Below are 24,693 nucleotides of genomic sequence, written 5' to 3'. Positions count from 1 at the left end.
GTCGAGAGGCTTTAGTTCTTACACAAGCTGTATTTTGTTGCTTTCAATCTAAGATTTCGACATAAAATACGCCAAGTCGTTCCAAACGGGTGACGCGTCAGACCGAGCTGGTGGCTGAGGCTGCTATATTATCTTCACTGCGTGCTGGATGTGGTCTGTTTGGTCGAATATTATCCAATATTTAATGCTGGGTCTCAATATGGGTGACGATGTTGCGAATAGTACACTCAGTAGACCGCTTATGTTGAACATAAATTTAGCGAAGCGCGCGAAACACATTCTTTACAGAACGTGAAGATGAAATGTCAAAAAATACTGAACGAAAACAACATGACAGCTTGACACGACTCCCGCTTGATCAGTCAAAGAAAGGCTAATGAGAAAAGTACTTTTACTTGGATCACTCGTTATTTTATCAAAAGTCATTAAAAAGTTATAAGGATATTAAAAATGAGGCATTCACTTGCTCATATTAAAACTTTGAACAGACAGCTTTCTATAAAATCACGCTAAACTTTCTCAGCTTTCGTACAACAAAAACTGCAGCTACTTTACATTAGTTACGTAAGTTAATAATAAGTTAAGTGATATGAAATTAATGACCTAAAATGTTTAATGTTATTTTTTTTACGAAATTATGAAATAACTAAGATTCGCGACTTTCGCTTTCTTTTGCTGCTTCGCCGTAAAAAAAAAAGAGTAAATGAAAAGCCATAATTAATGAGGTTTTATAGTCGATTTTGACCCGCGGTCACTGTGCGCTGATAGCGCCCAACAAGCCAACAGACACTCAACAATAGTTAGGTATCAGTTTACCTACACTCATTTGCATGTGAACACAGTTTAGGCGCTCTTTTTATGGCTCAACACATGGCAAGCCGCTTATTTGCACACATAAATGTCGGAAAGCACACATTTAATAAAATTTATTTTAATCGCTTGTTGGGATTTTTCAAGTGGCTAGCACTTTCATTGCGTGAAAGAAATGCTGTAACAGCAGACGCGCCTTTTGTTTTTATGAAACAAAGTTAATATAAAAACAGTAAAAAATTTAAAACTAAAAGAAAATAACGGTAATAAAGAAAATGAAATTAGAGAGCAATATTTTGATAGCAAAAAACAGGCATTAAACAGCAGCGCCATTACTCGCACGCACCAACTACATATCTGTGCTTAACTGCATTTATTCCAAGAAAAATTTATTAAATCTGCGTACATACATATACACATACTTACATACATACGTAAGTGTTGAAAATGAGCTAATAGTAAAACAAAGTAAACCGCACATTGCAATTATGTATTTGAAAACAAAAATGGTCGGTTAGTGGCTGCAACTAAACTACTTTTAGGGTGCGGCGCCATCACAAGCACAGTTGCGTTTGAAAGTGTAGCAATGAACAGTTTACTAATATTAGAGCGACGAATTTCCTTAATATTATTTAAATTTCTGCAAAAATTAAGCCTTTCATCATTTTATGGGGCGAAATTTTTTTTTTATTGTCATTCAATCTTTTCGACCTGTCAGCACCATTCAGTGACCAGTTAGTATTCCCATCATGTTCCTACAATCTCTCTATCGAGTGCCAATACCGTTTTTCACATGACGATTGTAATCTTGTACCCAGGCGGCTCGTTCCATTGCTTTTTGATTTTCTTTACCATGCTTCTGTCCAGATCGCCGAATAGACAATGTAGGGGTTTCATGTTGATCGTGTTTTGGATGTTACCCGTATAATCCTGGTAATCTCGTCCACTATTTCATTGCCTTCGATGACTTTGTAGCCTAGCACCCATTAGAAGTGAAGTTGCTTACTTCTGGCAACACTTTCTAGTGTGCTTTTCCCCAAGACACTTCTGGCCGATATGCGATATGAGGTTACTGCCTTGATTGCTACTTGGCTGTCTACGTAGATGTTGACTCTGTAATTACCTGCAGGTGTATTAGAGGCCAACTACGTTGCTTTCGCAAAGCAAACATCTCAACTCGAAATATACTGGTATTATTAGGTGTTGTATCAAAACCTATTGACTGAATACTCCTCAGAATAGATTCCGTAGAGACGTTGCTGAATGCTCCAGAAATGCCCAGGAATACTCCAATATTGCATATTTCTTATATGCAAGAGCCCTTTCAATATTAAAAACCAGTGTATGGAGTGTAATCTCTACTGGTTTACCCTTCGTATATGCGTGCTGCGTCTAGGACAAGCTTCTAAGAGGCGCTGCGGCCCTAATGTGCACATCCAAGATCTCTAGCGTTTTCAACAAGAGGGAAGTTAAGCTAATAGGCTTAAACTCTTTTGAGTAGGTTGGGTTGTTTCTACCTGCTTTCGGTATGAAAAGTACCCTGGCCTTTCTCTATGAGTGTGGTATGTACATACACATTTTCTGTTTATATAATTTACGTGCAAAAACAAAAACACTGCTAATTTCCTGCGCACAGGTGTATATTTAGAGCTAAAGCAGGAAAGATTAAGACAAAAGACCTGAACTGATGGAAAAACCATCTCACTGCCGTCCGCAAATTAGCGAAAATCGCCGCTATTACGTTTACAATTGAAATTACAAACATTAACCATACACATGCACGAGTACATATGCACTCGGCCAGTGTTAGTTCGTATACTCGTACGTAGTCGTGCGGCCATATGCGATTAAAAGGTAATTCACATTGTTGCTTTGTGGTCATAGCTACATATTTAACAACTGGCCTACTATGCCAGGGTGATCATAAATTAAAACAATAACAACAGCAACAACAACGACAGCAATAACAGCAAAAACAATAAAGCAATTAACAAAACATTAACAAAGTGGTGTTGTGTGCATTGAACCCGCCCGTTCAACGTAGAAAGTAAAAGTGCGCCGAAGTGAATGAAACCATTCAGTAAACACATGCACATACGCAAATAAATGTAACTATATATACATATGGATTTATGTATTAAGAAACGTATGCATAGAAATGGCTGCGGGTATAGAAATGCTGTGCCATCGTTTTCATTCGCGTCATATTTGCGGGTTATCAGCTTATCACCGCAAACATACACCGTTTCATACAAATATTAGCGCACAAACAATATTTAAATATATGCGTTCTTGTTATTGCAAACAGCTGCTATTTTCGTCTAATATTCGCCGTTCATTCATGGCGTCTGAGTGCCTTTCCTCAGGGCTTATACGAACGCTTAAATAGTTTTCAGCATTTACAACAAAAAATCAGGCAAAACAAAACGGAAATTCATACGCCTCGTTGCACCAGCGCGCCAACACAAACAGTAGCTGCCGCAGCCACTACGCCGAAGCTCCAGCAAAACCATTTTATTTGGCGGTGCGCTAAATGCAGCTGGCTTTGTTGTCATTGCTGCATTCGGCTGTTGCTTATTTGTGGTCGTTGTTGTTGTTGTTTAGGCTTGTTTACGCTTGCTTACGCTTGCTGGTTGGCGTCGATCTATTAGCCAAGCCATTGCCACCGCTGCTGCCACATATGGCTCACGTTGGCGGCGCTGCGTCTGCTGTCTTCAGCTCCGTCGGCCGCCAACCGGCTGAGCAGCAAGCAGTCGTCACCCATATTGGTCAGCTTATGCGCTTACGTAATACCATGTTCGCACGCTTATGCGTCTCTTGTGGTGGCATGCCTCCGATTGCTTAAGTTGAAGCTTTAATTAAAAACTCATTTGCATGCGAATTCTGCGCCACCCGCGTAAAGCAAAGGTACTGTTATGCGCCTAACAGTATGGAAGTAGAAAATTTAAACAGTACTTAAAGAAAAATAATGCATTAACTAGAACGCTAATGTCGTAATATACGGTTCTTATTGTTCTCGCTACTCAATGCTCAAATTTGCACATTCTCAGAGTTGTTAGTGTTTGTGTGAGTTTATCAAAAGTCATAAATACTCATAAGCGCTTTATACTTGTTCTAAGTCTGACTTGTCCAATGTGTTTCCTGTGAAAATCGCAAGAATTTCATTTCCGCTCAGCCATTCAGAAGGCAGACACTTGACAGGTGTTGCGAAACCTGTTAATTTTCCGTCCTAAATTTTAAGTCGAGTGGTTGTGAATGCAATGCCACATCTAATTAAATAATTCAAGGTAATTTCAATTGTACTTGCTCTATACAAGAAAATTAACGTTTTTATTTTTGACTTTATATTTGATTTTTTTTTTGTTTTTTGCTTGAAATTACGCAAGTGAAATACATAAACTCAAAAAATTCTCAGCTTACACAGCCGAATTGATTTTGCGGGAAGAGGTGGCGCGTGTCGATTCTCTTTTAACGAGTCTTTTCCAAGTTTTGATGTATGGTAAATATCTGGTCAGTTCTTGATTTTCCAGTTCTATAGCCACACTGGTAGTTGAGGGTAGGCTTTAACCTTTAACACAGTACGCCCGATAGAACTTTATATGCGATGTTGAGGAGGCTTATCCCACGGTAGTTGGCGCAGATTGTGGGGTCTTAGATTTTTTGGTTTCGCCACAAAAAACTTCAATTTCAATCAGTGGACGTGTTTTCGTCTGACCATATTTTACAAGGGAGCTGATGCATGCTCCTTATCAGTTCTTTGCAGCCGTGTTTGAATAGCTCGGCCGGTAATCCATCAGTCCCCACCGCTTAGAATGTTCTTCGGACAGGTAATTGCTTTTTGCACTTTTTCATGGTCGGAAAATGGATCGTCTGCTTCATCGTCATCGATGGGGCAATCGGGTTCGACATCTTGCTTTCACTGCCATTCATCAGACTGAATTATGTTCTCTCCACAGTTTCATTATGCTCTGGGCATCAATCACTAGATTAAATTTTTTTTTTGTTCTACGAGAGTATGCTACGGTCTTGAAACCTTCTGTTATATGAAAGCAACTTTTTGTGAAAAGAACAAAACAGCCTCGGATGGGAGACCGTCGTCATAATATCTATTGTTTAAATATTTTTAACGATCGCCTAATGATTGCATTGATGTCATTATTTGCAAATCGCCACCTTAAGGATTTCACTATCATCTCCTTTTCCTCTCGGCCATAAATAAAGCAAGAATGATTCCAATTATCTCTTCGGCATCTGGCAATATGGGATTAATGGAGTTGCAGATTGCAATTTATGAATTTACGGCTAGTCAGATTTCGGACTATTTGATTTCACAAGCTACGTATAAATCTTGTTTAAGCCAGGATAATAATAAAATTATCAGAAAACGCTATACTCAGGTGGCATTTCCAGAAGCACAAGTATGAGAGGATTGTCTTTTTAAAGTTTAACTGCAAATGCAAAAAGCGAACTGATGACTCTGCTTTTGTTTATAAAGCCATGTGTACCCATGAATAAGCGACTTTTATGACCGTTTTAATTTCCTTTGGATGAATGCAAGAATATTTTATCTTTGATCAAGTCACTAATAAAATCGCGCTTATGTGTATTTTAGTGTATATATATGCACAAAAAATTAAATATAACGCAACGAATAATATGACTTCAACTTAATTGCTGCAAAAAACTCGCTGAGGTAAATGTCAGACATTTTTGTGTCATGATTCTTCCGCCGTTTCTTGAGCAATTTTATGAATCATATGAAAATTTAATGGCTCTGACCGCCGCAGCAATTTCGATAAATTGTTTGTTGTTAAAGGTGCCCATGTATGTGTCTCAATATGAGAACATTAGATTGGGGCATATTCAATAATAAAATCTTTCTCAATTTATTAAGATTTTTTCAACGGAATTTGATTGGGCAAATAAATAGAGAAAAAGTAGAGAAGAGGCAAATGAAAATAATTATTTAGTGATAGTTTGTAAACAATATATTGGGTAGTCGAAAAAGTCTTTTCGTATTTTGTAAATAGATGTCATTGCAGTCGTATATCTCCAGTGCTACCAATCACATTGTATTATAACATATAGTGTTTGAAAGGTGAAATTTGGATAAGTTGGAAAAAAAAGTGAAAATTTTGAAGAAATTCGCTATATTTTGAAATTTTTGTATTAAAATGGAAAGAATGCCACGCAAGCCACAAATAAAATGTATGAAGTTTACAGAGACGAAGCTGCATCACTTCGTTGGACCGAATTGACATCTGCAATTCTTTGCTGAAACGAAATGAAATCGAACCATTACTGAAGCGAATGGCAACAGGAGACGAAAAGTGGATCAAATACGACAACAATGTGTGAAAAAGATCATGGTCCAAGCGTGGTGAAGCTCAACAAATGGTTGCAAAGCCAGAATTGACGCCTCGAAAGATTATGCTGAGTGTTTGTTGGGATTGGAAAGGAATCATCCACTATGAACTGCCCCAGCCTGAACGATTGATTCTGATTTTACTGTCAATAACTGATGAGATTGAAGCAAGCAAGCAATCGAAAAAACGGCCAGAACTGATCAACAGAAAGGACTTCGACTACCATCAGTACAACGCTAGACCACACACATCTTTGATGACTCGGAAAAAACTGGAGGGCTTGGCCGGGAAGCATCCACCATATAGCCCTGCCCTTACACCATTGGACTACCATTTGTTTCGGTCAATGGAAAACCACCCTTAATGGAGTAAAACTGGCTGCAAGAGAAACAGTGAAAATTACTTGCCGCAGTTTTTCGCCGAGAAACCAGAAAAGTGACACTGACGGAATAATGTCTCTAGTGAGAAAATGCCGAAAAGTGGTCGACCAAAATGTTACATATTATTTTATTTATTTATTATTATAAATATGAAAAATTACGAAAAGACTTTTTCGACTACCCAATAAATAAGGCTGGTCGAAAAATATAACGGAAAAGAGCGAACATTTTAGGAATGTATACTAATGTCTTTGCGGTTCTAGTGTCATCGATTTTTAATGTAAGCGAATCTAGAAGAGACCTTACTGCTAGGTAACTTAGTTAGATAAACTTTAAACCTTGGGTTCACTGGTATTCCAACTTCATTGCTTCAAAATAAGATGCCTTTTAGGGATTCTCGAAATAGTCTTATCATGTTTATGTGTTATTATTTGAGATTTTCAAAGCAGAAAAAGTGCTAAATCTATAGAATATGTTGGATAAAGAAGTCTGATAAATAAGGTAATATTTGTTATAACAAGAGCAATTATAACTTAGTTCGTTAATCTTTTCTGCAAACAAACCCAATTTTTTTCGTTTTTGCACACACGTAGATAACTAAAAACATACATAAGTACATATAGGCATATTGAAGTTTTCTCCAAACAAATTGTTATAAATAATAAGATAAATACTAACTGATAAGGAATTTTGCTCACCGCGCAGCAGAGTTCAGGTAAAAGCCTAAATAAGCAACTACAACAACATTTAATGAATAAGCAACCACAAATAAAACAGTTAGCCAATAATACCTTATACGCGCGTGCGCACCAGCAGCACAACGCCATAAGCGTGTATTACTTATAAAGGCAGGTAAATACATACTTCTACAAATATATTTATACACACATGTGTATATGTACATCGGTTTACCATTTATGTGAACTTCTGCACAAAGAAAGTCTGAAAGCAAAGACCAGACAAGAAACTCGCAAACTCAAACTCTGCAAATTCTAACTGGATTTCATGTTAAAACGCCGAAATGCACGGTGTCACGTGTCTTTTATGAGTTTAATCAAGTGGAAGCTGGGCGCCAAGCGCTTACCAACGTTCTTTGTTTGCCATATGTTTTGAGTGTTTGAGCCCGCGTAGCCAGCTGCTTGACCCATTTCGCGTTTTGTTGTTGTTTTCCAATGAAAAACTGTTAACGGAAAGTAAAATTAGATGCAGAACGGACCGGGAGAGTTGCTAATTTGTAATGCTCTTGGCGCATTCGCTGTTGCCTCCGCTTCTGCGTTCTGTGTTCTGCGAAGGAAAAGTAATGAATATTTTTGCTAGGGTTCATTAGAAATGCTAGAAAAGCGCGTTTATATAACTGATGATGTGTTGAGCGCGTATTAAAATTACAATGTATACTTTCAGAAACCCAGCACTAGCGCCCTGCAACACTACTTTCGTCGTCATGAGAAATAATGTCCGCTTTTTATGGGTGCCTCACTAACGCGCCATGAACAGGTACCTGCCACCAAAGTTGTAATTATGATATATCGCAACAAAAAACATGCAGAACCGTTGGTAAAACCGCTTCTAGCCCCAAGCTGCAGTTAGTGTGAAAAACGCCAGCAACGGTTATAACAAAGTGCTTTAAAGTGTTCTTCTCTAAACGGTCAACTTTTTCTTAACGGACTTTGTCTTCGATTTTTTTTTGGTTTACGTGGTATTACACAAGAAATTTATAGTGTGTGAAAATCTTAATGAAGCTTCTTTTTGCGCTTTGTCAATATAAACGGTTTTTTTTTTTTTGTCGTAGTTGTTAAGTAATATTTTTTATTTTTATACACAAATTTTAATGTGAATATTTTTATGTACTTTTTTATATAATATTTGACTAAAATATTTTTATTCTTCTTTGCAGACAATGGAATTAAGCAATTTCAATGCATCGAAAAAGATATCGCGCGAGGAGCGCCGATATTCAGTACCTCACGGCCCCCATACACCACAGCCGCCAGCGGCCTCAGAGGACTTGCATGCCTGGTCGATATATAGGTAAGCTAATTTCATAACGAGTGGATTCAGGGAGTATATTTAGAAAGTATGCGGAGCTTTAGTAACCTAAAACAATGACGCAAAATGTAAAACCTAAATTAAATGTAGATAATGATATCAGATTATTTCTACGGGGAAATAACCACACACTTTCATTTTATAACGATCCCTTGCATCATGAAGTCGCCAAACTGAACTCTGCCGACTTCTTCTCTGCCCACATACAGGTCAGGGAGTTGTGATTGGGAAGGCAATGATATTCTTTATGGGTGGGTCAAAGCTTATTGTCAGCTCTCTATCATCTCCAGCTTCAGACTTTCTGACTATTGCAGTGTTTTCCAAGCCGAGGTTGCAGACTTAAGGCAGCAATAGATTTACTGCTCTGTAAATGTAACAGAGCGGGATACTAGCCTTGAACTCATTTATAGTGGGGTAAAAGTTAGTCAAGGAGTGTCTAACTTCGTTATCAAAAGCATCGAGTGTCTTTGTTATAAGATTGTTATGGATGCCAGGTCTCTGCGATATCGCAGGAAATGGTAAAGCTGATGAGCTAGCAAGGAAAGGCACTCTAGAACCGATTTCGGTATGGGAGCGGGTCGGAGCTCCCGTATTCAGTATCTTTATATGCGCTGTCGCAAATGAGTTTTGGCCCAAGTTCGATCCCAAGAGATCTAGTTTGCCCGCCTTAAGGCGAGCCTCTTCCCAGATGTGGTGTTTTAACAGGCCATTGACTATTTGTGTTTGGCAGCTTGTTGTGTCTTACCATGGGGTTTTTTGAAAATTTATACTTTTAGTGGAATAATAACTACAGAGTCATTAAACATTTTTAGAGAATTGTTTTATGGCGTCTACTTAATCACAATCACAAGTATTTGAGTGACATAAAGCACTCAGTGAAGGTCCCGAAATTATCGAAAACTATACGAATCGTCCATCCACCCCTATTAGTGGTGATAACATCGAAAATGTTAATTAAGCAGTGTTTTTGCTGGTAACTGTACAATCTAGCGATGGGTGCTCCAAAAAACAGCCGAAACTGAAATACTTAAAATTCACTAAAGCAAATAAAGGCCATACGAGCCGCGGCTTATAACAAGTAAACGTACGCCATGCTTGTATTGTATTTTTTTGACAGTCCGAGTCAAACATGATCAGATAGTATATAACGTGAAATCCACCATCAAGAGATACATTATTTTTAACTCGGTTGTCGGTACAACAATGTTCGGTTAAATTGTAACATATCATTCCTTAAGCTGGTACAGGCAATTAAGGAACAGTGGTCCGCAGCATCACTTACATATGTATTGACTTTCCATATTTAACATTCCGCTTTTGAAATGATATACGTCACTGCCAGCCTTGTACTAAAGCTACCTTACCTTTACCGAAAAAGTGTCAAGTAAAAGCCACAAAACCGATAAAATCTTTAAGAACTTTAAAAATCTAAGTTAAATTTCCAAGGAAGACCTGAAAAAAAATTTAATCTTAAGTACATATAAAAATCTCCGTCTTAATGGGTACTTAAATCCAAGGTCTCTCACTACAACTCCATATAGAAATGCTCTACGATATTCTCTAGTATTTATATCAATTCCTATATAAAGCATACAATTTGAAACTGACAAATAATCCGTCTTTATTTGAACGCTTCGTACTCCAAACTTTTGACATTAATTCTCGTAAAAAAATTGCTTCAATCTATTTCGGTGTAAGCCCACCTGTCACATGACGTGTACATATGTATTTTACTCTATTACTTATTTCCGCTGGTGCGCACACAAATCGAAAAATAGGACTGAGTGGTCTCATTGGTATGTGGGCTGCAACGCCCGCAGACGAAGCTTCGTCGCTGCATTCTGCGGTCGAGTAGCTTGCTTAGGCGGAAGTGCTCATAAATTAACATTGATTGATTTTTGACGTTAAATCAAAACCGTTGAGCCGCAAGAGCCAATGTCAGGTAGCGCTTGAACGCATCACAATACAGCACACCACACCTTCCATGGCTGCCCGTTTAGGCATTTTGTTGAACGCCAAGCCCTTGCAACCTCAACCAACCTCAACACATTTCTCTTTTTTTTTGTCATTGCACAGCAAAACCCGCCAACAGCTCATTGCATTTACGGTTATAATAAAAAAAATCCATAATGTCATAGAAAACCGCACACAAAGCTTGAATTAAATGTAATTTTCCTGCGCATTGTTCCGCTCTTCTTCTTACAATTGCAGACAAAATCTCAACTCCGACTTCACCGATTCCGCTTTGGGCTCATCGGACAAATCACCGCTGCCATATGGAAATTTCCAGCTACGCGACACCACAGTGCAATCAATTCTCAATCATCCGCGGTACGGACCGAAGTAAGTTCTCACTGCGATGACAGTCAAACCAAAAGCTAAAACTTAACAACTTTTTTACTTTCTGCTTTCATAGATCCCCCTTGGGATCAAATATGTATACATATTTGAAATTCGGACTGCCGCGCGTATTTCCACCGAATGCCGGTTCGCAGCGTTCACACCGACCGCCGGGACCAGGACCGGGTGGCGTGCGTGGTCGTGTTAATCGTGGCTTCCGCGATAGCTCAGGTGTGCCGCCAGCCGGTTCATCTGGCTACGATAGCAGTGACAACGAAACAACGCGCAGCCGAGTGCCGCCCAACTTGAGGTGAGCTCATTGGGGAAATTACAAAATCCCACCTTTACAAATATATTTTACTAAATTACATGTTATTCCTTATAGAAAATACCGCAGTGAGTCGGACTTCCGTGCCATTGGCGGCATACCAAGCTCACGTCCCGAATCGCGCGCACAGGGCGTACCCATGACGGCGCTGCGACAGGCGAACAGTCGTGCAAGCATAGCTGGTAAGTGTTGTTTACTTTATCGATTCGCCTCTTTTGGCATGCCAGTGCTAATTTTTCTATAATGGCTACTACTTTCCTCTGATACCCGCATGACAGTGGGCACACACATCAATACTCATCACTATATGCCGAATGGCAAGCATTACGGTCATCGTTCGCACAGTGAAGCCGATTTGTTGGCCGGTGGCGCTGACGTCATCGGTTATGACTACGGCGAGTCACGTATCTATGGCACATCGCGCAATCGTAGTTCAGACCATCCGAACGGTGGACACGCCAGCTACATTATGTCCAGCCGGAAACATTCGAGTATCGGACTTGTCTATCCCAATATACAGGTGCACTGTCTGGATGTGAATCCATGTCTACGCGGAGTTTCACTACAAGCAAAGGCCGGCGATTTGTTCGCCATAATGGCAACGTCGCAACGTGAAGGCACAGCGTTGACGGAGTGCTTGGCGGGCTTACACGAGCGCATGGGTGGTGAAATTCTCATCAATGGCCAACAAATCAATAGACGCGGTTTACGTGAGCTCTGCAGTTATGTGCCGGCGTTGAAAGTATCCTCGCTGGATCCGCGTATGAGCGTGCAATGTACTTTGAATTTCCATGCCGCATTAAGAGGGCCGCTTGATCGAACGGACCTCAAGGAGCGGGTAAGTGTGTGAAGTAGAAATATTTTAGAAAAGTAGCAAACTAAGTTAACTCTTTTCATATTAGATGGATGTGCTAATCGAGGATCTCGGTTTGACTACCGTGCGCGCCTCGAATGTCTCTTCACTCACACACTCCGAGAAGCAGCGTTTGAGTGTCGCTTGTCAATTGCTTGCACAGTCGTCACTGCTCATACTCGATCAGATTACTAGTAATATGGACATATTCGACACATTCTTTCTGGTGGAATATTTGCGACAATGGGCTAGTGGTGGTCGTATTGTGATCATGACACTACAGCCACCCACATTCGAAATACTCTCAATGTGTTCCAGTGTACTGTTATTATCAGGTGGGCGTACGGTGTTTTCCGGCAGTCGCTCCGACTTGCCACGACATATGGGGGAGTTGGGTTATCCTTGTCCGCCCTTCAAAAACCCAGCCGATTACTATTGTAAGTGATGATTTCAAACAAAAATTTATACATCTACTAACACGCTATTTCATTGCAGTGGATTTAGTTACATTGGATGACCTGTCAGCTGCTGCCATGCTGGAGTCATCGGCACGCATCGAATCATTAGCCAACTCGTGGGATCAAATCAACTCCGAACCACCGCTAGCCGCGCCACCGGCATCATTGCCCAACTTCACAAGGAAAGCGGGTTTCTGGGGACAGACGAAAGCTTTAATAAAACGCTTTGCCGCCTACAAGCAACCGGGTTCGCTGCTCACCTGGATCAGTAAGCTGATTGCGGCGGCTTTGCTTTCGCTTTGCATCGGTTGCATTTTCTGGGATGTGCCCGCTTCAGATGCACAACTTACTTACAACGATCGCTTTGGTTATCATCACTGCGTCATGGCGGTGGTCTACTGGCCATTGCTGCTCTTGACCATACGCGATGCGCAAGAGGATCGACGACATGCCGAGCGCGACATACGCTTGGGTCTCTACTCGCGTGGTCTCTACTTTACAATACAGGTAGGTTCAATTTTTCTGGTTGCTGTAGCATAGTGTTCTCTAAAGAAGACTTCTTGCGTTCACAGTGCTTATTGGGGCTGTTTCCGAGTCTTTGCATCTGGCTGGCTTACTTGCTACCGGCGCACAGCATGGCCGGGTTGTATACATATTCGACCAGCAGCGATGCCGGCATCTATCTCTATATGGGTAAGCTTCACGTTTGTGCTTAAGGGTGTGAATGTTCATTTAATCTTTGCTCTCGTAGGCTACATGCTGCTCTATCTCACCGTCATACAAACACTTGGCCTCTTCTGCGCTCACCTAATGCCCTGCAAGGTGTCTGCTAGCATTTTCAATGCACTTATCACACTAGGTCTGACTGCTGTGGGCGGCTATGCCGTGCATCCGCGCGATCTCTCGAAATTGTGGTCCTGGTCACAGCTTATATCACCCGAGAAGTGGTTGCTGCCTGTTCTGGTGCAGGATGAATACAGCGCAGACACGCTAACCAACTCGGCGGGCCTACAGCTCTGTCGCAACAAGCAGGTAAGTGTGGGGCTTAGCAGTTAAGACTTGATTCCGGCAACAAGTTAATGAATTTTGCTTAAATTTTCTGTTTTGCAGGTGCAACATCAGGAGATCATTGTGCAGCAACCGTGCCCACCACCGAACGGCACCCATGTGCTGGCCGATTTTCAGTTGCTGCCGCGCAATCATATACTCGATCCGAGCGAGACGTACGAGCAGACCACCACACTCGCTTTGGTGCTGGCCTCGGTCATATTGTTCGTGGTGACGTTTTTCGTTTTCGTGTGCAATTGTCGCAGTACTTTCCGCAAGAAGCAGAAGCGCATGTAAAGCATTTTTTGAAAAAAAAAAAAAAAAAGTTTTTGAAAAAAATTAAAAAAAAAAGTTTTTGAAAAAAAGTTTTTGAAAAAAATTGAAAAAAAAGGTTTTGAAGAAAATTAAAAAAAAAAAAAGTTTTTGAAAAAATTTTTTAAAATAAATAAAAAAAAAAATTTAAAAAAAAAATTGAGAAAAACAATTTTGAAAAAAAAAATTTTGGAAAAAGAGTTTTGAGCAAAATTGTTTTATCAAAAAACAAAAAAAAGTTTAAAAATGTAGTGCATAATGAACGTTAGCTAAGTGCTAAAAAATAAATATATTTTTACGCTGACTTCCATAGTTTGTAGCAGAATACGCACATTTTAACAACGCATTTACCGACGTAATTACTATAAATAGATATGTATGCTAATTGAGTAACGATTATTTTTAAAAATATACTAAATAAATTTAGCCAACGCGTTCCAATTGAACATGATTAAGTGCGATGCGATGTTTATACAGCAAGTATGTATGTATGTATGACTACAATATTAACGTACTTAATTCTTCTTAGAGATAAGCGCTTAAGTTTTATGTATAAATAGCGTCAAAAGGAAAATATATAAATATCTTAATAAATTTAGAATAAACGAAAGAAAGTGTTGTCAATGAGCGCGCAAATGATAAGCCGTTTGTCTGGTTTAGAAAAATACGTCTGTATGTATATTTATATATTGTAGATTTCCAATGCTTATTGTCACTAAGAGGATTATGCTTTGCTTGCTAAATAAAATGTAGTATTTCTTATCAATGATGGAATAGACGCAAGTTCGTATGAGCCAACACAATGCCGTGTTCATTGCAGGCCTCGATAACGCCAGCATCATTGGTGGAACCAGCCGGACTGCCGATGTATGATACGCCACTCTATATAAATAAAAACAACAACAACAAATTTAGTATTTATCGCATATAGCAACAACTGCGCATGCTTACCAATCTGGCGCGATCGATATTATCACGGAATGGGAAGAAGGCATCGGAACCCAAAGAAACACCGTCCAACTGCTTAAGCCAATCTGCCTTCTCTTGCCCGCTCAACTGTGGTGGCACCTCCTCAAACCTGCAGCGTCGTTACAAAAACAATAATTACTTAAATATATTTTTTTAAATATTTACAAAAACTTACATCGCTTCGAACTGGCTGAGCGGCATGTCCTTGCCTACGGTGCCGTTCACGTAGTTGTCGATGGCATTCGAGATTTCCGCGCGCTTGACGCCCGACTTGAATTTCATGCCGGCGACACGTGGGTGTTGACGCAGCCACCAATTATCGGCCTTTTCGCCAGCCAAACGTGTGCAGTGTATGCGCGACTGCTGACCGGCGCCAATGCCAATAACTTGGCCATCGCGTGCATAGCACACGGAATTACTTTGCGTGAACTTCAGCGCGATAGTTGCGACAATTAAGTCGCGTACGGCATTCTCAGGTAGAGTGTTGAGCTTCGTGACGACATTGGCGAACAGTGAGGCATCGATAACGGCATCATTGCGTTTCTGTTCCAGCGTTAAACCGAAGATGGTTTTGCGTTCCAATGTGCTTGGCTCATAATCGGGATCCATCTGTGACATAAATTAGCATTGAAAGCAATTATGGCATATTCAACGCTGAAACTTACCTGTAGAATGCAGTAACCGCCGTTTTTTTTCTTCTTCAATAACTCCAACGCGGCTGGCTCATAACCGGGCGCAATAATACCATCTGACACCTCACGTGAAATTATACGCGCAGTCACCACGTCGCAAATGTCGGAAAGCGCAACAAAGTCACCGAATGAGGACATGCGATCGGCACCGCGCGCACGCGCATACGCGATGGCCAACGGTGTCAAGCTGTCATACAGATCGTCTACCATGCATAACTTGGCTTGCTCACGACTCAATGGTGTGCCCACGGCTGCGCCAGCCGGTGAGACGTGCTTGAAACTGGTCGCGGCCGGCAGATTTAGTGCACGCTTAAGTTCGCGCACAAGTTGCCAGCCATTAAGCGCATCACACAAATTAATAAACCCCGGCGAAGCATTGACCACCTTCAGCGGAAGCGATTCGAGTTGTGTGAAGAGCTGTGCGGGTTTCTGGTGTGGATTCATGCCATAACGTAAGTTGAGCTGCGACCCACCTGAAGAATATTGCTTGCGGAAATAATCGGAAATTGCATCGTCGTACGCGGCAGTGTGTGTGAAGGCTTTGAGCGCCAACACTTTTCTAAAATCGAAATACATATGTATGTATGTACATACACAAATATGTTATTTTCAAAATTGGAATTTGAACTAGCCGACTCTTACCTAGTGTCCAAAGTAGTATCGCCATGCTCCTTGATTTCGCCGAGCACCTTGGCATAATCGCTAGCCTCGCAGATGACCGTGACACGAGCATGATTTTTAGCTGCCGCACGCAGCAGAGTGACGCCGCCAATATCGATATTCTCAACAGCATCGGCCACTGTCACATCAGGTTTGAATACAGTGTTTACAAATGGATACAGATTGCACACAACCAAGCTGATCAAGTCGAAGTTTTGCTGTTTCATATCGGCAAGATCGCTTTCTGTGGTGCGCGAAAGTATGCCAGCATGCACGGCTGGATGCAGGGTCTTGACGCGACCACCAAGCATTTCTGGTGCGCCGGTTATATCGGAGACATCATCCACCGCCAGACCAACATTTCGCAAGGCCGTGGCAGTGCCACCACTAGCAACCAGGCGAAAACCAAGCGCAGCAAGACTCTGACCCAAATCGATTAGTCCGGTTTTGTCCGATACACTAAGAAGAGCTGGAAATACATACATATGTTCCAAATGTGACAAAGATTGATTTTTATAAGTATAATTATGTAAATTAATGGACACTCACCAATACGTTTCGCTGCCATTTTCCTTGATGAAGTCTGTAGGATTTGTGATAGAGAATCAGTACCGTTTGCGAACACAGTTCAACTGTAAATAAAAATGATATGAGCTGCGTTGGTTTATTATCAAAGTAAACAGTAAAGATTTGTGTTAATATGTTGGTTACTTTCAGTTGTTATTTAAAAATATTGCAAACAATGACCTGCTTTTAACACACATCATTGCAATTAGTGGAGATAAGCAGTGCGTTGCTTTCCGCCTAATGGGAGATAATTGAGATCTCTGTAATTGACCTCTGATTTGAACCTGAAGTTATCAGTAATGGCCAACGGCCACATCCAAGTGTATATATGTATTCAGGCACGGGCCTACATTTAGCTAACACAAAAGATTCATCCCTTATCTACTACTTTTGTCAGCACTCGGCAACCCCAAATCCTATGAAACACGCTCGCCAACAAGATTTATGTTTGTAAATATGTGTATACACGTGTTTAACTACATATATACGTATGCATGTGCGTATATTCTGATTGTTATTGCTCAAGACTTATTTTCTGCCTTCGCATGCGGCTCAAATTGCTTTGCGTCAATGTAAACATGTGGGTTTCGGAAACTTGTTGCATGCCGCTCTAAACATAACTACAATTAACTTATGATTCTTGGTTTTTTCTGAAATCCTTTTTAAAGTCAGTATAGTGGCCTGGTAAAATAAAGTCGTAACTTGCTGAAAAACTCATATCCGATTTCAAACTTTGTTAGTTATGGCTATAATTTCGATATTATGGTTTCTATTCTTCAATACCAATGCCTCACACACTATAAAATAATTAACTAATGTAACACTAATTAATTATTACTTTTAATATAAAATATTTAGAACTTAATATTACCACTGTCAACCAAGTGCACGTTATGACTGAATTTAATCATTTCTAATTAGACTTTAATAAGTTGAGATTAGTTAGATCGTTAGCGAGCTGCCAGATCATACAAATATGCAGTAAAAGATATATTGGAAAGATATCCTTTATATTAACTCCTCTATCCTTTTTTATATAAATTTTTAAAATAGATTTTCAAAAAAAATTTAAAAAAAAAATGTTCGAATTTGACATATTAACCATTATACCGTCACTACAATTTTGTCGAACACTTTTAAACCATTAGAACAATTATTTAGTATAGTGAAATGTTATAATTTGGATGATGTTCAATTATTTGTTCTTCTAATTTTATTATTAAGTAATATTACAAATTAAAATTTTCGGTTGCAGCAGTTCGGTTTTCGTAACATATCTGCTTTTGAATTATGAACTTATACCAGCTGGCAACACTCAGTTATTAACTTAAGAAACGTCAGCGCTGGTATCAGCTGTCAGCAGCACTGTCAAATTGATCTGATTGGTGATGTGTACTACCTGCTTAAACAATTACTAAATTTCCAATAATTATTCAGGAATTCTCGAAACAAAGCACTGTGCATTTACAAACAGGACGAGATGAACTACAATCCAAACGCCGGGATCCGGAATCGTAAGTGGGAAACCTGTAAGGATGAAGATAGCGCAAGTACAATACGAGCATCCACTTGGTTCAACTGGTGATGACTGCTTGAACTAAACATATCCACAAACGTAGTGGTTTATTGTTCTACGAATTGTTTTGTTTACCTTTAAATTAAATTTTATCTAATATTAACAGTAGTTATCTAGTTTCCTATTTTATAGTTTGCTTGTTTGCTTTATTCGTTGTAATTCTAACATTTAATTTATATATATGTATTTGTGAGTATTTGTTCTGCGCGTTTTCGTCTTGCAGTTTTTATGAAATGACTATGGTATATATATATATTAACATTCTTAATACTTTTTGCAACAAAAGCTCAAGGTCCATCCCGCAAGCCAAAACGTGTGAGTGATATAAACGCCATGGGACCAACGGCTCCAATGAACGCACCGCTGCCTTATATGCAGCCAACAGTTGGAGCACCATTACCTGATCACACGACTGGAGTATCTGTAGGTTATGGCATGGCGCCGCAACATACAGCCACCAACATTGGTGGATTCAACACTGGACCAGCGCCAGTGCAAAATCAAAATTACAGCTATACTGCGCCACCAACTTCGCAGACAACAACATTTGCCACAGCGCCTGCTGCTCAGCCACAGTATGGTGGAAATATGCCAATGAGCGGACCAGGAGCCATGGGTGCAGCACCAGGTGCACAAGGTCAATTTCAAGCAGGCGTACCACAATTTGCTATGTTCCAGCAACCGATTGTGCAAGATATGGCTATGCAATATGGTCAGCGTTTGGCTGATCAAGGCAAGCAGCTGGTGGAGAATCAATTTGAGAAGTGGGTATCAGTTGCGAAATTGAAATATTATTTCGCTGTTGACAACAAATATGTAATAAATAAATTGCGATTACTGCTCTTCCCATTCACACATAAGGTATGGCATAAATATAATACATTTTTGTTTATATTTTAAATAACTAATATAACTTAATCTGTTTTAGGACTGGTCACTGAAGTATGATCAAGAGAATCCTGTACAGCCACGCTATGACATCAATGCACCAGACCTCTATATACCTGCTATGGCTTACATCACGTATGTGGTGGTGGCCGGTCTAATGTTGGGCTTGCAGAATCGTTTCTCACCCGAACAACTCGGCATACAAGCTTCCAGTGCTTTGGCTTACTGTATTTTCGAATTGGTTGTCTATTCGATCACACTGTATGTGGTGAACATAAAAACAAGTCTAAAAACGCTGGATTTACTCTCATTCGCCGGTTACAAATTTGTTATAATCGTAACAAGTTTGCTGGTTAGCACACTTTTCCATGGCGTTGGCTACTACGTGGCACTGCTTTACACAAGTCTTACGCTGGGTTTCTTTCTGGTATGCTGATTATAATTTTATAGCATTGACTTTTTGTAAATATCTCTCTATTTCAACTTCACAGTTACGCACATTAAAGACTAAAGTGCTGCACGATGCTACACCGACAGTCAACAGCGGCGCTATCAACTATGATCCATACGGCAATCCGCAGCAACTCGACTACACTGGCGGTCGAAAACGAAAGTTGTATTTCCTCTTTCTCATTGTAGGCGGCCAAGCATTCTTATCATTTTTATTATCAAAGCACTTGTACTTTCCGGACGCTGCGGTACTAGCCGTTAGAAATGAGCAATTTTAATGCCTAATCGTGCTTATTTTGGTATGACCAGTGTGCGTACTTTTTTTTCAGTTAGTGTTTTTGTTGTAAGCTGCTTTAAAGAAGTAAAACTGAATTTTCGCCTGAAGGTTATGCATAACTAAAAAAAATTATTGTAATTTTATTAACGAAATTAACCTTAAGTTGCCTGAAGTGAAAGTAAACATAACGAAACTTTGCAAAGTAGTGAGGAGTGTGAACAAAAGATATTGGTAGTTTTATAAAAGGAAATACAGAAATCGGCATTTCAACAATAATGTGACAAAAAGAGAGATTACTTAATTAGAAAGCTTTGTCATACGAATATACTTACATACAAACAAATATTAAATTCGATTCCATATACTAAGCATATTTTTGTTAGCGAATGACTAAAATAAAAACGAATGAAACCACATTAAGCAAAAGGTGTTAATCATGTGCAGGTAAATATGATTCATTATTTATCACTACGAGATTTTAATTTTTTTAATTTATAATATTTTTAACTGTAACTAACCGAAAACTTTGAATTCCTCAATATACTCACCACCAAGGTTGCGAATTGTATAATTCTACTTTTGGATTTAAAATTTTCAATTCCGAATTTTGACTTTTCAAAAATTTTAAAATCTAATTTTTAATAAAATTGATTCAAATTTTTAATAAAATTGATTTAAAATTTTTTAATTTGCAATAAAAATTTCAAAATTAGTTTTTAATTCTAAACATCTTGAAATGGAAATTGAAAAAAATTAGAATCTAATTTTTAATAATAATTGATTATTTTTTAATTTTCAATAAAAATTTCAAGATAAATTTTCATTTCTAAACATCTCGGATTGAAAATTGAGATAATTCTTTAATACATATAAATACGTAATTTAAAAATTTTTGGTACAAATAAAAAATATTATTTTTCAAATTCAAATTTGGAATGAAAATGGATACAAAATGAAATATGTTTTTATATATTTCCAACTGAAAAACTATAATTACAAGCAAATTAATGTAAATAGGGCATTAATAGCCAAATTTGTTGATATTTCATTAAAAAAAAAAATATTTTTTTTTAATAATTTATGAACTAGGAACTAAATTCTTTTTACATTTTTTTCATCCGGCATTTGGGATGAAAAAATTAAAAATATTTGTTATTAAGGTTTTCGAGATTATAAAATAAAAAAAAAAACAATTTTTTATGTATTGTTTGCAACCCTGCTCACCGCAATTTACAAATTTTCACACACCAAGCATATGTATATATGAAACACTTTTATTTTGTAATAATAATATTTATTGAATTCTTTAGTCTCTTTAATTATATGAAAACTCTCATCGGATGTTTTGCAAACGCACTTGTATACATATTTACATTTGCATGCACACTACTGTTTACACGTGTATGTATGCAGATTGCATCATCTCACACATGACTATTGAATTTCATTGTGGTCTTCACCGGCATAAACGCTTACATCATTGTCAGTACTAATTTAATTATGTTTTAATAACTTATGCTAGAAAGTATAATGTACGCTTACGCATTCGTATTTGAATTGCACTACAGTACACTTTAATACATATGCATACATACAAGTATGTACAGAAATATTTGTTGTTATTGTTTTATGCATTGCCATATGCTCAATTGTCTATAATAAACTTGCTGTTAATAGTTGCTAGCTTGTTGCTTTATTTGCTAAGTTTTTTTTTATTGTTTTATATAAATTTTTATTTATTTAGTTAGTTTATTTTTAAAGAGTTTCGTAGTTTTTCATTCTTTTAAATGTTAATTTCATTACAATGATGTATTATATATGTGTATGTATGCGTGTGTATGTGTGTAATATTTCAACAAAATTCGCATTGTAATAAGAGTCTAAGATTTCTATAACTATTACTCAACTCAAGAGCGCAGTTGAAGTTTTTTTTCTTACATTCGTTTATTTTCGATTTCAATAAATTAGTCCACACTATTCTGTAAGCAATCAAAGATCATGGTTACACCACTCTATGGTATACATTTATTTAATTAAAAAAAAAAAAAAAATATTTTCCAAGTTTTTAAAATCTTGATATACATGTGTACATATACAAATTTTAATAAAAGTTTGCATTATAATTTTCTCGTTTAATAATTTTTTTTGTTCTTAAAATAATGAAATCATAACTTTGTACACTTTTTACATAAAATTTTGATATCTTTTACATACAACATAATCAAATGAAATATATGTATGTACATATGTACATACAAGTAATAAGACAAATTATTATCGAGGAAGTTTTGTTACGGCTCACAATTTCAACGAAAGGGACTCACTGCTGTGTTTTCACCGCAAAATAGAATATAAATTCATTTAATCGATACTCGCTGGGAGAAAATTTAGCTTTTTTGAAGTTAGCGGAATCGAAGTAAGTGCTGTAACCAGATTTAGCAACTGGAGAGCCGTAATGAGACTACAATAATGATTTATACTTTAACAAAAACAAGAACATGTCGAAAATTTTTGTCCATAGAAATTAAATATGAAGCAATTTAAAAAATTAATAATCAAACACAAAATGGGTTATATCCACCCGACAATTTCAAAAATATATTTGAGAAATCCGAAAACTGAAGGGTGTATTTATATGAATTTTTTAACTTAGTCTAATCAGCTTCCAAAATTTTACACGCATTTTTTCGAGACAATCATTACAAAGTAAGATAAGAAAATTTGTCTGAAATAACAAAACCCTCCTAGAGAATTCTGATAGCTACTGATCGAAACTATAAGATTGACAATCATTTGATTTTTTTTTTAATTTTCTCTAACACTGAAATGTAAATTTTATCACAAAATACGACTTTCTTTTGAAAACCCGCCATTTTGTCAAAAATTATATCAAATTACCAAATCAGGTCTAGGTAATACGGTAGTTAGGCTATGTGAGCAATATCTAAGAAAAAAAATTTACCTGTCTTCCATATAAGTGCGAGATTTAGATGAAGAATTCCCGATAGGGTTGTCAATTTTATAATTATAATTTTGATTTAAAATTTTCAATTCCGAATTTTGATTTTTCAAAAATTTAAAAATTTAATTTTTTATAAAATTGATTTTTTTTTAAATAATTTTTATTATTATTATGATAGTAATATTAAAAAACAAAAAATAAAGCGAAGATTATAAATTACTTAAATTCTGTGAATTAATTTTTAATTTATTTTTTTTTAAATTTAAGCATAACACTAACATACTACGATTCTCATTGTGTTTTCATGAAATTTAGTTATTGTTTTTTTATTATTAAACAAATTCAAAATATGTTGAAATTTACAAAAAAAAAAATTATATATTAAATAAAATGCTTATTAAAACCCGTTTTTTTTTTACTTGGAAGTGAATATAACCCTTTAACCGTTATTTGGCTTGCTTGTCGAAGTTGTTTTATAAAAAAGAAAATAATTTATAAATAATAACAGTAATTTAAACAAATATTGAACTTTCATAACTCAAACTTTTACAACTTAAAATTTTCCCTAACACGTACTCTTGAATTGGAAAAAGGAGTAAAATTTCGTACAAATTTCTTTTCATAACCTGATATCTCTCTCTGGCACGAAGTTATTTTGTGCATTACGGTGATTCGAGTTAGGGAAGTTCAACTGTAAATAATGTTTTCGGCAGTCGGGTCTCCATAAAAGCTACAAGAATAATATTGCAAACAAAAACGAGAAAGTTCCTTACTACACGCAATTAACTGAATTAGAGCACTTGTAGTTGTCGAAAAATGTTGAAAGCCCGTTATTAACGAAAATATTAAGAAGAAGCTAGTTAAATCAAGATTTTAAAGTCACCACAGCACTGTATTTTTTTTATAATTTCTATATTTTTTGTTATCATAAATGTACATACACTTAAGCAAAAACTTAAATAATAAAAAAAAAAAACAGCGTTTAACAATTTTCACACGCGCTTTCGCTCTCTCACGCTCTATCTCCCTGTAATTAACGCTCTTTAACTTATTAACAGTAGCCATACAAATTCACCCAATAAGCAATCGTCGCACGTACCGAACTGCTCCTCGACGAGACGCCACTACATCACCTTCCAACGCACTACAACTAATCAATAAATTTGCAATTTTAATGATATGACTTTAATACATACATAAATAAGAGCATAAAATCAAAAACATATATACTATATATAATATTTATATATAGCATACATACAGTATATACAAACATACAAGTTATATGAATTCATTATTGTTTCTTCTTTTTTGTTTTTGTTTTTGTTTTATATATTTATAACACATTATTAACATAGCGTTGCCCAACATAAACTACTAGTAATGCACATTTTATAATTAAAGCGATTTCTCTAGGATACTAGGATACTACAACATGGAAAATAATATTCAATTAAATTAGTTAAGCAAAAACGGTTCGAAATGATTTGCAATAAACACGGAAACAACAACTTTAACTCGCCGGCAACAACATTAAGTTGCGCTATGTCGGCTTGCAGCGCGAGCCCTGAAGCATTGCTGCGCTGTAGCGCACCTCGACGCAGGAGGAGCAGGAGGCGTGCAAAGCACTGGCTATAACTTTAACAATTAACGCTTTGCGTACTTTGTGACGTGAAATACCTGCAGATGGACACATTTCTGTGTGTGTGAGT

General features: G+C 37.5%; 3 protein-coding genes across 5 annotated transcripts in view; 2 read left to right on the top strand and 1 right to left on the bottom strand.

Annotated features, from left to right (window-relative positions):
* Nucleotides 1-14,001, top strand: part of LOC108970476 (ATP-binding cassette sub-family G member 8) — a 44,280-nt gene extending 30,279 nt beyond the window's left edge. The window contains exons 2-11 of the mRNA XM_018935884.1: nucleotides 8,451-8,584; nucleotides 10,814-10,945; nucleotides 11,019-11,252; nucleotides 11,328-11,452; nucleotides 11,549-12,108; nucleotides 12,173-12,560; nucleotides 12,619-13,088; nucleotides 13,154-13,274; nucleotides 13,333-13,613; nucleotides 13,692-14,001. Coding sequence (XP_018791429.1) covers nucleotides 8,454-8,584; nucleotides 10,814-10,945; nucleotides 11,019-11,252; nucleotides 11,328-11,452; nucleotides 11,549-12,108; nucleotides 12,173-12,560; nucleotides 12,619-13,088; nucleotides 13,154-13,274; nucleotides 13,333-13,613; nucleotides 13,692-13,925 — 2,676 coding nt within the window. The 5' untranslated portion in view covers nucleotides 8,451-8,453 and the 3' untranslated portion in view covers nucleotides 13,926-14,001. The remainder of the gene's footprint in view (nucleotides 1-8,450; nucleotides 8,585-10,813; nucleotides 10,946-11,018; nucleotides 11,253-11,327; nucleotides 11,453-11,548; nucleotides 12,109-12,172; nucleotides 12,561-12,618; nucleotides 13,089-13,153; nucleotides 13,275-13,332; nucleotides 13,614-13,691) is intronic.
* Nucleotides 14,002-14,592: 591 nt separating this feature from the next.
* LOC108970475 (bifunctional purine biosynthesis protein PURH) lies at nucleotides 14,593-17,730 on the bottom strand. 2 transcript variants are annotated; one of them, XM_018935882.1, is made up of 7 exons: nucleotides 17,700-17,730; nucleotides 16,811-16,893; nucleotides 16,244-16,730; nucleotides 15,575-16,160; nucleotides 15,085-15,518; nucleotides 14,892-15,018; nucleotides 14,593-14,822 (listed from the first exon to the last, which is right to left on the bottom strand). In XM_018935882.1, exons 2-7 carry the CDS (start codon nucleotides 16,827-16,829, stop codon nucleotides 14,703-14,705), a joined length of 1,773 nt encoding a protein of 590 aa, XP_018791427.1. In that variant the 5' UTR covers nucleotides 16,830-16,893; nucleotides 17,700-17,730; the 3' UTR covers nucleotides 14,593-14,702. The 2 variants fall into 2 exon arrangements, with proteins under 2 accessions (XP_018791427.1, XP_018791428.1); XM_018935883.1 differs by lacking the exon at nucleotides 17,700-17,730 and having other exon boundaries at nucleotides 16,811-16,914.
* A 462-nt stretch (nucleotides 17,731-18,192) lies between these two features.
* Nucleotides 18,193-20,435, top strand: LOC108970368 (protein YIF1B-B). Of its 2 annotated transcripts, none has more exons than XM_018935704.1 (4): nucleotides 18,193-18,342; nucleotides 18,691-19,265; nucleotides 19,333-19,719; nucleotides 19,784-20,435. In XM_018935704.1, exons 1-4 carry the CDS (start codon nucleotides 18,309-18,311, stop codon nucleotides 20,018-20,020), a joined length of 1,233 nt encoding a protein of 410 aa, XP_018791249.1. In that variant the 5' UTR covers nucleotides 18,193-18,308; the 3' UTR covers nucleotides 20,021-20,435. The 2 variants fall into 2 exon arrangements, with proteins under 2 accessions (XP_018791249.1, XP_018791248.1); XM_018935703.1 differs by having other exon boundaries at nucleotides 18,193-18,357.
* Nucleotides 20,436-24,693: the final 4,258 nt, after the last annotated feature.

Source organism: Bactrocera latifrons, unplaced genomic scaffold (assembly GCF_001853355.1).
Source record: "Bactrocera latifrons isolate USDA-ARS-PBARC rearing strain unplaced genomic scaffold, ASM185335v1 scaffold_3, whole genome shotgun sequence".
Classification (NCBI taxonomy): Eukaryota; Metazoa; Arthropoda; class Insecta; order Diptera; family Tephritidae; genus Bactrocera; species Bactrocera latifrons.
The sequence above is the reverse complement of the archived record's forward strand: the minus strand, read 5'-3'. Positions and strand labels throughout refer to the sequence as shown.

Coding starts and splice junctions, on each gene's coding strand:
- LOC108970475 (XM_018935882.1), bottom strand. Junction 16,161..16,243: donor GATACTACTTTGGACACTAG/GTAAGAGTCGGC, acceptor TTTCGATTTTAG/AAAAGTGTTGGCGCTCAAAG. Junction 15,519..15,574: donor GCGGTTACTGCATTCTACAG/GTAAGTTTCAGC, acceptor TTTATGTCACAG/ATGGATCCCGATTATGAGCC.
- LOC108970368 (XM_018935703.1), top strand. CDS start 18,309: ATGAACTACAATCCAAACGCCGGGATCCGGAATCGTAAGTGGGAAACC. Junction 18,358..18,690: donor GAATCGTAAGTGGGAAACCT/GTAAGGATGAAG, acceptor TTGCAACAAAAG/CTCAAGGTCCATCCCGCAAG. Junction 19,720..19,783: donor TTACGCTGGGTTTCTTTCTG/GTATGCTGATTA, acceptor TCAACTTCACAG/TTACGCACATTAAAGACTAA.